This window comes from Schistocerca gregaria, chromosome 2, assembly GCF_023897955.1.
Source record: "Schistocerca gregaria isolate iqSchGreg1 chromosome 2, iqSchGreg1.2, whole genome shotgun sequence".
NCBI lineage: Eukaryota > Metazoa > Arthropoda > Insecta > Orthoptera > Acrididae > Schistocerca > Schistocerca gregaria.
In genome coordinates, this window is record NC_064921.1 from 617,577,975 (window position 1) to 617,591,311 (window position 13,337).

The 13,337-nt window shown below is 37.1% G+C and overlaps 1 protein-coding gene across 1 annotated transcript in view; it reads left to right on the forward strand.

The window, feature by feature from the left end:
- Positions 1-13,337, forward strand: part of LOC126334596 (probable aconitate hydratase, mitochondrial) — a 142,849-nt gene that overhangs the window by 35,298 nt on the left and 94,214 nt on the right. Inside the window, exons 2-5 of the mRNA XM_049996988.1 lie at positions 2,243-2,403; positions 2,904-3,129; positions 6,320-6,445; positions 7,381-7,539. Of these exons, the coding sequence (XP_049852945.1) occupies positions 2,243-2,403; positions 2,904-3,129; positions 6,320-6,445; positions 7,381-7,539 (672 nt within the window). The remainder of the gene's footprint in view (positions 1-2,242; positions 2,404-2,903; positions 3,130-6,319; positions 6,446-7,380; positions 7,540-13,337) is intronic.

Here is a 13,337-nt window from a genome sequence, read left to right on the forward strand (position 1 = left end):
TCTGGCTGATCAGTGTATTTTCCTATAGCATTTATTACGTTACTTATTATACACAGATCAGCCAGACCATTATGACAACTGACCTACTACTGATATAAACCTTTCCAGGTGACAGCAGTGTCACCTGCTGAGGAATCACTGCTAGTCAGACAGATGTATTGTGCATGTAATATCAGTGAGGGAGCTGTCCGGATTGTCTTCAACATGTGGCAAAAATAAGGTCCAGATATTGAGGGGTTGGCCAGTGTGATTTTTAATTATTTCATTTATCTCTACTATTCACATTCTGAATACCACCCTTTTCTTGGGAAACAATGTATGTCCAGTATTACATTACAAAGCACAATGAACCTGTTACCTCTATGTTGTAATTCATAGTCTGCATTCAATTATTCATTAGATGCTTGCAATATACAATCTGTCTAGGCTGCCTGAGTTCATGAGATGAAAAATTTCCTTCACTACTTACGGCACCAATCTACACTCCTGGAAATTGAAATAAGAACACCGTGAATTCATTGTCCCAGGAAGGGGAAACTTTATTGACACATTCCTGGGGTCAGATACATCACATGATCACACTGACAGAACAACAGGCACATAGTCACAGGCAACAGAGCATGCACAATGTCGGCACTAGTACGGTGTATATCCACCTTTCGCAGCAATGCAGGCTGCTATTCTCCCATGGAGACGATCGTAGAGATGCTGGATGTAGTCCTGTGGAACGGCTTGCCATGCCATTTCCACCTGGCGCCTCAGTTGGACCAGCGTTCATGCTGGACGTGCAGACCGCGTGAGACGACGCTTCATCCAGTCCCAAACATGCTCAATGGGGGGACAGATCCGGAGATCTTGCTGGCCAGGGTAGTTGATTTACACCTTCTAGAGCACGTTGGGTGGCACGGGATACATGCGGACGTGCATTGTCCTGTTGGAACAGCAAGTTCCCTTGCCGGTCTAGGAATGGTAGAACGATGGGTTCGATGACGGTTTGGATGTATCGTGCAAAAATTCAGTGTCCCCTCGACGATCACCAGAGGTGTACGGCCAGTGTAGGAGATCGCTCCCCACACCATGATGCCGGGTGTTGGCCCTGTGTGCCTTAGTCGTATGCAGTCCTGATTGTGGCGCTCACCTGCACGGCGCCAAACACGCATACGACCATCATTGGCACCAAGGCAGAAGCGACTCTCATCGCTGAAGACGACACGTCTCCATTCGTCCCTCCATTCACGCCTGTCGCGACACCACTGGAGGCGGGCTGCATGATGTTGGGGCGTGAGCGGAAGACGGCCTAACGGTGTGCGGGACCGTAGCCCAGCTTCATGGAGACGGTTGCGAATGGTCCTCGCCGATACCCCAGGAGCAACAGTGTCCCTAATTTGCTGGGAAGTGGCGGTGCGGTCCCCTACGGCACTGCGTAGGATCTTACGGTCTTGGCGTGCATCCGTGCTACCAGTGTTAAAGACTGCGATGGAGCTCCATATGCCACGGCAAACTGGCTGACACTGACGGCGGCGGTGCACAAATGCTGCGCAGCTAGCGCCATTCGACGGCCAACACCGCGGTTCCTGGTGTGTCCGCTGTGCCGTGCGTGTGATCATTGCTTGTACAGCCCTCTCACAGTGTCCGGAGCAAGTGTGGTGGGTCTGACACACCGGTGTCAATGTGTTCTTTTTTCCATTTCCAGGAGTGTATTATTCTTTCTTCTGTAGTCACACAAGCAGGAACTTCAGCAGTTGAATATTTTGACTCCCTTTGTATGATACTTCCAAATACATGAATAATGTTTGCTGTGATTATTCATTCTCTGCAAATCATACCCTCTCCTACGGTCTCCCCCTCACATTTCCCCTGTTTTCACTGAAAGTAATAATGAAAACCTTACATCATCCACAACATGGATTGTCCCTAGTAGTGTTACCTGATTTTATTTTGTAGATACCTCTTCTGTTTGAACTGCGAGATCCCACTATGACAAAGCATTTCATATGATCCCAGTTTAATCTGCTTACATTTCTACATTTTCCATATTCCATTTAGATATAATACAGTATTATTTATATGAATTTTTATAATTAATATATTCATTTGGTTAAAAGTGGTTTTCATCTTTTAGTTCCTTACTTTTGTGTACATGATATATTGTAAAAAACTTTTGCATAGAGCAGTGCTTGAAGTAGGCATTTATCTGCATTGTTAAAAGTGATGCACATGATTACCACATTTTTCCAAACAGGGAATCCCATGGCTGGACACTTGTAAGGATATTCAGCTAAGATGCTTCCATATTTCACTCCTTGCTGGTGCAGCTTGCAAAATCGCTATGAGCAGATTCGACAAAGACAATTACATACCCTATCAGAAACTTGAAGAGAACATTGGTATTGTTAAAAGGAGGTGTGTATCACTGAATTTTTAATAACATTTAATATTTGTTCTTTAATGTGTGACAAAACCTGTAAAACATACCTTGTGTTTGCCAAAATTTTGTCAGTGTCATATAAAATGTTTAGGCTTATTTAACATTTATTTAATACACTTACTGAATATCAAATGTTCAAATGTGTGTGAGTTCCTAAGGGACCAAACTGCTGAGGTCTTCGGTCCCTAGAGTTACACACTACTTAAACTAACTTATGCTAAGAACAACACACACCCATGCCTGAGGGAGGACTAAACTGCCGGCAGGAGAGGCCGCGCTGTCCGTGACATGGTGCCTCAAACTGCACAGCCACTCTGCATGGCTAATGAATATCCTTATATGTGTTATACCGAACATATTTGTTCACTGAATCCCTAACAATAGTGTCAGTATTCAGAGCATTATTAGCATATTCTGATACTTAACACATTAAAAGTACGAAATACTGCATGTATTTTCTTTTGATTCAATGTAGGCTTGGTCGACCTTTGACACTGTCAGAAAAAGTTCTGTATTCTCACCTGGATGAGCCAGACAAGCAGGACATTCAGCGTGGCACAAGCTATCTTCGGCTGAAGCCAGATCGTGTTGCAATGCATGATGCTACTGCACAAATGGCAATGCTACAGTTCATTTCATCAGGCGTACCAAAAGTTGCTGTCCCGTCAACAATACATTGTGATCACCTTATTGAGGCACAGGTATGTACCATTTACAATAAAAGACTGCCCATTAGAAGACATGTGGCTTATAGAGGGACCATGTAACAGGTCAAGCTACATCTATACTCTGGAAACCATTGTGAAGTGCATGGCAGAGGATACATCCCATTGTACTAGTTATTAGGGTTTCGTCCCATGTTTGAATACCTCCCTGTGTGCAGTAATTATTCTAATCTTGTCCTCATGATCCCTATGTGACTGATACATTAGGAGTTATAGTGTATTCCTACAATCATCATCTGAAGCCATATCTTGAAATTTTGTTAGTAGACTTTCTCAGGATAGTTTACATCTTCAAGAGTCTGCCAGTTCAGTTTCTTCAACATCTCTGAAACACTCTCCCATGGGTCAAACAAACCTGTGACCATTCATGCTGCCCTTCTCTGCATATGCTCAATATCTCCTGTTGGTCCTATTTAGTATGAGTCCAACACACTCTAGAAGTGGTTGCACAAGTAATTTGTAAGCAATCTCCTTTGTAGATTGATTGCACTTCCCCAGTATTCCACCAATAAACCAAAGACTACCACCTGCTTTACCCACAACTGTGCCTATGTAATAATTCCACTTTGTATCCCCACAAAGTATTACACCCGGGTGTTTGCCTAATTCTGAGTGTGGCTCATTGGTACTATAGTCATAGGATAATACGTTTTTTCATTTTGTGAAGTGCACAATTTTTTGTTTCTGAACATAGACAAATTGCCAGTCTTTGCACCACTTTAAAATCTTATCAAGATCTGACACCATTTATGCCACTTCTTTCAGACAGTACTTCATTACAGATAACAGAATTGTCTGCAAAAGTTTGAGGTTGCTATTAATATTGTGAGTAAGGTCATTAATATATGACTCAAACAGCAAGGGTCCCAACACACTGGGGCACATCCAAAGTTCCTTCTACATCTGATGCTGACTCTCTATCCAAGATAACATGCTGTGTCCTCCCTATCAAAAAGTTCTCAATCCAGTCTCCATAACACATAAACTGGGAAAAAAAAACAAAAAACAAAAAAAACACTGAGGGGCTAGATGGTATATCCACAAAACTAATTAAATGCTGTTTATAATGGGTAGTAAAGCTATTAGTCTGTTCAATAAACTTATCTATAGAAAAAGGAATATTTCCGATGTGCCTGAAAAAGAGTAAAGTAATCCATATAAATAAAGAAGGCTGCAAAAAAGACCCAGGAAATTAGACCTATAACTATTACATCTGTACTCTCTAAAATAATAGGATCCATGATAAAAGACAGAATGTTAAATTTTACACAAACATGCAATATTCTCAATGATGAACAACATGGATTCAGAAAGGACAAATGTACCAAAACAGCAATACCTGAATTTATAATACTTGTAACTAAAGCACTTGATGAACAGAAGAAAGACTGTGGTATGTTCCTGGACCTATCTAAAGCATTTGTTTGTGTACGCCATGACATCGTATTAGAAAAGCTTCATTGTTATGGTATAAGGGGGAAAGCAGTAGACATCATTAAATCATTTTTGAAAAATAGAAAGTAGTGTGTAGAAATAAAGCAAAAAGTGAAAAATAATATTAAAAGTGTCTTTTCAAATTCTGAAACTGTGAAATATGGGGTTCCTCAAGATGCATCCTTGGTCCATTACTTTTCATTCTGTATGACCAAAACAGTATCTGACAGTGTAGTCATGTATGCAGATGACACTTCATTTGTTGTTTTCAGTTCTACAACAGATGACGTGTAAGAGAAGGCTTTGCTAAATAAAAAAAGTGGAAACAATTATTTCAGGGAAAAAAGTCTCTTCATATTAGACACACTCTACAAACAATGTACTATGGACTAGTATATTCACACCTCTCATATAGCATCCTGGTTTGGAGCAATGCTCCAAATATGTACACACAAAGGGTATTCAGACTACAAAAGAGAACGGATGATGCATCGCAAAAGTACCACCTAGAGAATCCTGCAGAAATAAATTCAGGGAGCTAAAAATTTTAACAGTAGTATCAGTATAAATATACTGATAACATTATCTATTTAAAAACTAACTACACTGCACTGCTAAACAAAGAATATCATGAACATAATACAAGAATAAAAAGTGCCTATGATATAGAATGTAGTAGGCTAAAATTAACAGACAAAGAACCCGTAAATGCTGGGCACATACTGCACAACAGTTTACCACAATGTATAAAGATATAGAAAGTATGTCTCTTTTTCAAAGAAAATTAAAAAGACACCTGATCAATATTTTCCCTTACAGTATTAAAGAATATCTTGAAATAAAAAATTAAATAGTGTGTCAGTACACATTTTTTATAATGTACTTTTAATGACCTTTTTTTTTTTTATTCTATGAAATGTATGTAAATGTACTATCTTTTTGTAACTAGCAAATATATGTAACAGACAGACTATAAATGCAATCATACATAAATTGGCATGTATCACTGTATTTTTCTGCTCTGTATGTGAAATTTATGTAAACATGAAGTGTCCAATATCATTGTAAGAAATGATCCACAGACAAATAAAGAATAAGTTATTTCATGTCATCCTTAGTAAGCTGAACTCCTCTCACATCTATATTCTTCTGTGAAACTAATAATAATATAATCTGAAAAATAAAATAAGGTCCGAAATTGGTGATATACTTCTTCATGTATGAGTACATCCACATCTATACTCTATGAATTACTTAAAGTTCATGGCATAGAGTACCATTTATAACAAGTGGTGTTCTTATGCCTAGAAATACATTTTAGCGTACAAGGTTTTTATCATTATATAATGAGGTGGGATATTCAGTTAAATGTAACTTTTTATCAACGTATTTCTACATGAAACTCAGTGCAGCATTAGAATCAGCAGACCAGGAATATCACTCTGAATAATTAATATAAGAGGGAAATAGTTTGATGGATGTCCAAATATCTGAACATCACCCTCATGTATTCATGTATACTACTTTAAAAAGTACAGGATTTGAGAAATAAGCAAAGGGTAAAAGAAGCAGACTTAGTTATTAATAGGGGTGTGTGTGTGTGTGTGTACATGCATGCATGCATGCATGAAGGTGTATATACTGACTGCAGAGTGATAATTTGTATTCTACTTGAATTTATCATTGTCATATTTACAAGAACAGTAGCTGAGTGAGACTTGGAACATTCTAGGTGGGTGATGAAAAAGACCTTGCAAGAGCCCAAAATATAAATAAAGAAGTATATGATTTTCTGTGTTCAGCTGGTGCCAAGTATGGAGTTGGAGTATGGAAACCTGGTGCTGGGATTATTCATCAGGTTAGTTTACTCCTCACACTTTTCAGTTTAAAAAAAAGTCAATGCTAATATTAACTTGTCTTAGAAACTAGAAAAACTGCAGCATCTCTTACATCAAGTCATAGCTACTCTCAGCTAAGAATAAGCATTAGTAACAATGATTTTATATGAGAGCTCCGTTCTGCCACAGCTACTGAGAATGGATTATGGTATTAGGAAGTGTAGCAAGTATCTTAGTGCTGGCATAATATGACATGCTTGACTTTTCAATTTCACCAGAGATATAGGGGCCTGTGCTCCTTTACAGTAGCAAAAATCTATTTATCCTTTTTTCCTCTAGTAAAATACAGGATACCCCAAACCTAAAGAATGGAAGTTATACAGATGCAGAAGATCCTAACCAGAGTGCTTTATGATAAGATACTTATGATGGAGTTGATGCTGAGTCTTTTAATGATGTAAACAACTGACATCTTACAGCAATAAGTTAAACTAAAAGTAACTGTTCAGTGTCTCTGTTGTCTAATGTGTTCCAAGTAGACCACCTTAGGGTTGGATCCTTACAATATTATTGCCTCCAAAATCCCTGGGCTGGATCATTATAAAACTTCTCTCTCTCTCTCTCTTCTCTCTTTCCACCTCTGTCTCCCCCCCCCCCCCCTGCCCAGCCCCCTCCCCCCCCTCTCTCTCTCTTTCTCTCTCTCTCTCTCTCTTTCTCTCTCTCCCCCTCTCTCTCTCTCCTCCCTCCCCCTCCCTCCTACCTCTCAGTCACATGCCCCAACTACCCTCTGCCACTCCTTTTCTGTTTTCCAATCAGGTGGTTTTACATGTTACATAATTGTGCATGTAAGTAGAGTTGTGAAAGCTGAAATATGCCAGCCACTGTTTGTTTTATGATGTTTATAGAATATTGGAATTTTGGAATTGCACATGATGGTAGTTTCCTTGTTTTGTAGATAATCCTTGAGAATTATGCATTCCCAGGACTGTTACTAATTGGAACTGACTCTCATAGCACAAATGGTGGAGGGCTTGGTGCCCTCTGTATTGGAGTTGGTGGAGCTGATGCTGTTGACGCAATGGCTAATATTCCATGGGAGCTCAAATGCCCTAAGGTAAGTATACAGCCAAGGAAATATAATTTACAGACTGATTCTGCAGTCTTCAATATACTGAGATTCATAATGCCATGTTATATTTTAAAACACACTCTCTTTCTGAAGAGTACTTTCTCCTCACTGTGTTCATGTGTGCTATTAAGGTTGAATTCTGTTGATAAGATCTTTTTCACATGTATTTGGGCTTTCTTTGAATAACATTTAGCCTATGATTCAAGAGCTTCCCCCCTTTACCACTCACAAAATCTCCCCATGCTCTGATTTGTGGCCTTCCTGTTATGGCTTCTTAAGCTCCTCTGCTATTTTTGTGTTTTTATAAATGCTTAATTGACATCTATTATTTTTCTGAACATGCCTTATTCCATTATGTTTTATGTGGCTATCTCAGTTACTTCAAGTCTTTTAGAACTTCTTTCACTCAATTTATGGTGGCCCTGGTTTTCTTAGCTCAGATCCTCCTGCTTGTGGCCCTGGATTTCTTAGCTGAGCTCCTCCTGATTAATCTTTTGATGCTCGCCCTAGAGATGTACTACCAAAAATTCATGCTTTTTCTGCTTTTTGAACTGTCAGTTTATTGGTTCATGTGCACAGCTTCTTATTTTTCCATTTCTTTCAAATGTTGTCTTCTTTTCTGAGGCCTTATATCTATCTTACTACAATCCTTATATTTCCAGTTCCTTTAGTTGCCTTATCACTGGGCTTTTGTAGCTCAGTTCTACTCTGGTCGATACCAATTTTTTGTTGTAAATTGTTTGTGTATGTTGGAAGCCATTTATAGTTTCTTAACCATATTCTTATTTGCTTTTCATCCTGTCCATTTGGCTACATCCGTTCTCCCAGGTATTTGAATTTGCCTACCTTCTTAATTATTCAAGATGTTGTTTTCTACTCCATATTAATTTTCCTTACTTGTGTCTTTTCGTACGATATTTCCAGACATAGATTTTGGTGTGTTTCATGTAGTTTTTGTTTCAGTATATTTGCCTGGTCTCTTGTGGCACTTAGGATAACTATCTCATCAGTGAAGGCTAAACAGTTTGTATTCATATTGTCTTCATTGTAATCCAGTCTTACATCTCGCTCATCTTCCTTTGTAGATTATCTTCTCCATTCCTGGATTATTTTCTTGAGAAATACATTAAAATGTATTGGCAAAAATCCTTGAAAGTGGTCGCTCATGAGTGTACATTTTGGATGTTCACAGATTTTTTTGATTCAGATGAACTGGAATGTGTGACATAGCATCTGCTGTATAATGGTTATGATTATGAACAAATTTATACAACTGCAGCCATTGCCAATGATAATAATAATAATGACATCCAATGTAATTTTACTATATAGTGAGTGAATTTGCATGCCTGAGGAGTATTCTACCATTTAATGAAATTTATGCCAACTGTCAAGCTAACAAAGATAAATGTCTGCTACTATGTACTACCACCTTGTGGCATTAACATAAATTTGTAGTGACTGGTAAGGCCAAGCTGTGCACACCATGAACCATGCATGTTGCTTATCAAATCCATATTATTTGACCCATAATGAAATCATGTCAGACCAGCTGCACATGTGCAAAAACATCTTAAAACATGCACAACTGAAGATGTGTTCCTGACCCAGATCGCAATTTCACAGAGTCTAGAGGAGCAGCAATGTAGTACAGCATCATAGATTTACGTGCTTTATATTTCAAATTACCACGTCTATGTTACATTTAACAGTGCTCAAATGAAAATAACTAATAAATACATGCAGTGTCAAAACTTAGGGCGTTTACATGCTCTTACGCAGCAACCACAATTGGCTCATGACCCTGTCTCCATCCTCTTTTGACTCAGAAAGATCTGATATTTCTCCATGGAATCACACTTCAGAATTGGTACTTGTTGTGAGTACCCCAGTCTTGTGGTCTGTGCAGAATTTATCTAAAATTTTAAATAGTATTTGTCTTTCTATTGTGCCTTCTTAAGATCCACAATTGCCAAGATCATCCTTTTGTTTCTTAGTTTCCTTATTTATATGATGGAATTCAGCTTGAGTGTCAGTTCAGTACATAACATTCCTTTTATAAATTCTGTTTGGTAATTAGCTTTCTGTCAGCTTTTACACCCTATTTAGCAGGAATTTTGAGACTATCTTGCAAGTGACTGGTTATCTTGATAGTCCTCGGTAGTTATTCAAATATTTGAGATTTCCTTTCTTGCGAAATAGGCACTTTATTTCCATCTCTGGTATTTTCCCCTTTTTCCCATATATCTTTCACGACTATGGAGATGTTTGCTACTATCTTATTACATGCCCATATTAATATTTCAGCAAATACTTGAGCTTCTCCTGCCCCCTTATTGTTCTTTAGCTCCTTGATCACACTTCATACATTTTCTAGTGATACATCCTATGACTGTTGAATGCTTTAGGCTCATTTGTTTCTAGTCTCTCTTCTGATGTTTTGTAGCTCAATAACTGAGTGAAGTATTCAACTAAGATCTGCAGTTATCTTTGTGAGTCACTGCCACTCTGACAATTTGAAAGTTAGTCCTCTGATAGTGTATTTTCTCATTCCACATTTGAACACCCTAGAATATTCTTCTGTGTTATTTTTTTGTGAAGTGTGGCGGTTATTGTGTGTCATCAACGTCGACAAGTGCAATGAATATGGATGATACGATACTCTATGGTATTCTGCGATATGAATTCACTCTATTTTTTTATCAGTTGGTTTGTTTTATTTTTGTAAATGATACTGATAATATTATACACATGTATAATGCATTATTCAAACTACAACTTCTCCCAGATAATTATTTTGTTCAAATTGCACAAGAATTCCACCTGACGTAGTGTAATAATGTTGACTGTAAGCTGTGTTCATATCACTAAAATTACATATCGTACATCAGAGCTTTTATAATTTTTTCGTCCTCTATGGATTTAATTATTCGCAGCAAATTGATCATGAAAGGGAACCACAGAATACCACCCGCACACAACACTGACGTATGCTACTAGAAATATTTTTCTCCGTGATTCGTGCATAGTTTAAGTTTGGCCACATACATCAGCAATGAAATCTTGTTCAACAATAAATACCATCAGCACTGTTCTTAGAAAATGCAGCCTGATTGGATTATTTTTTTCTTTTATAAATAGAGTTCAGTACCACCAGTGCACATTTATTTCTTACACATCGGAATATTGAAGTTTGCAGTTTCAAGTAATTTAAATTTGCTGCTGTAATAAAAGTTAAGACGGCGGCCAAAAAAAGATAGAGAATTTCTTTTTTAATTAAGATTTTCCTTTTCCCAATAAATCATTTAAATTGATGCTACCAATAAAAAGAAATTATTAAATTACTTTTTCAAATTAATTTAACACAAACCCATGCTATTTTCAACTAGAAGTACAGACGAAGTTGCCACATAATCGCAACTGACAATGGCTGCCCTTCTAACAGCTATGATAAAACAATTAATACAAAATTATAATTAAAAGAGAAAGTGAATTTTCAATAATCAATCATAAATAGTTTTAATGCGTTTGGCTCTATTTGTTTTACCACCAAATGAATATAAAAGTACAATAATTTTACATTAAATGTTTTTCATTTAACAGACCTCAAATCGATTCGCGTCTTGTGATGTACATCAGAAGAAGAAGACCAAAAGGGTACAAAACAAAAGAAAAGAATGACATAGATTAACAATGAATGTGAGACAAATATTGTGTCTGTTTTACATAATTATCATCTTTTTAAGAAATAATTACATAATTGAATGAATATTATCCACCAGTTCATATTCCACTCATAATAAAAAATATATATATATATCGTGGAGGTTATAGAAGCTTTATGCTATTTCATCCAGTTCACCTTTATCTGCTTTTCATTTGATTCTTTGAAGAACTCTTCCTGTCTGCTTTCTAGTTCCTTTAAACTGATCCCATTTACTCTCTGTTTTGTTACTATTCCGAGATTCATGTCTCAGATTGGCAATTATTCTTGTGGCAAAAATAGCCAAACTTAAATGTTTCAGCAGGTCTACTAAGTGGTTTTTCCAGTTTATGTTTTCATCGACATGCAAACCTAATTCTTTAGAACTCTCTAATCTGCTTGTTGGTCCATGTTGGTGTACTAGTTTAAAAGGAGTTGGCAGATTTTTGATAGTACAAACCTGGAAGAGCAGTGATTTGTCAAAGTTTAAAGTTAGTTGTGCAAAACCAATCAGAACTTTCACAAAACATCTTACTCCTGTTTCAAATAAAATGACAGATCATTAGCATATGGCAGGAGCAGTAGTGGGCCAATAATCTAACCCTGTGTGACAAAATGGCTCTGAGCACTATGGGACTTAACACCTGTGGGACACCCATTGTAATTTAAAATAAGGCAAGGGCACTAGTGGACCAATAATATAACTCTGTGGGGCTCTCTTTGTAATTTCTCCCTATGCTGGTGATGTGCTATCCCTCTTTTTACTGCTCAAACAAACTAGGATAACTTTCTGATTTACATTTCTTAATAAGAATGAAACCACACGTTGAGAGAAAAATTCACACTCAGCTATAAATAGCAACATATGATCAACACTGTTTGGAGTCCAGGTGGCAAATACACATAACAGTTCAACTCATAGCACCTAAAGATGATGGATGGGTTGTCATTGAAATACTGACCCTAAATGTGAAACAACAATTCATCTGTACACTTGGAAGTACACCATTAATCAGTGATTCTGAGAACACCTGGTGGATCATGTGTAAACATCTGTCTCAGTAGAGTGGTCCTTCTGAAATCCATACTGTGATGGCTAAGTGTCCCACAGTTACACAGGTGACTGACAACTCTGGAGTCCATTACCTTTTACAAAATTTATACAATCATGCAAGGAATGACACTGCCATTGAGACTGTGGAGTGGCCTTCTTCTAGATAGGCCTAACGATGTTGTGATTTAATCTGTCTTGGAAAACATGCTGAATTAATTATGTATTACATAAGTGACTAAGAACATACCATATTCTAGGGTCACATGTTTTTAGTATCTTATAGGAGATATTATCCACCCCATATTTTCTTTTTGTGATCATAATTATCTTGCTTATTTCAGATGGGGATGAGAGATTAATTTTTATTTCACTAAATATCCTCTGTATTGGTACATCAGTCTAATATTTTGCTTTTCTCATCTGAACTACCTACACCAATTTTATCACCTATTTCAAAAATTAGTCATTAAAAATACTTGCTACACGTTAACTGTCATTTACAATGCTCCTATTCTCTTTAACAGAAATAAAGTCTACTTACAAGGCTTCTTCCATCTTACTTTTCCATACTGATTTAATTTTATTGTATGATCAGTGAATTTCAGGAAAGATGTGCATACTACTGGAGCTTTTAAAACTTTTCGTAATATGTTACTGTAATGATTATAATATGAAAGAATTTCTGAATAATCACTTGCTCCGGTTATATTGCACATGTCCCTTTTTTGTTGTGAAGATATTCTGATACCTATAATTATTCAAATCTCTTTAATGACTTGACATTATTACATTTATTCATCTTTTTAGGGAAACTAATTTAAAAAATCAATACTAACTCATTAAGAAATATGTTGAATTTACTGCTAGCGTTAGGCTCATCGTAAACACCATCCCACCATTTAAGATTTCTTAAAAATTTCAAATAGTTTTGTCATTAATTAGCCTCACTGTTTTCTTTGAGTGTTTTTGAATAGTGAATGGAGCTAAGTTGTGTGAGTGCCTGTGCAGTATGATTTCCTTTACCAC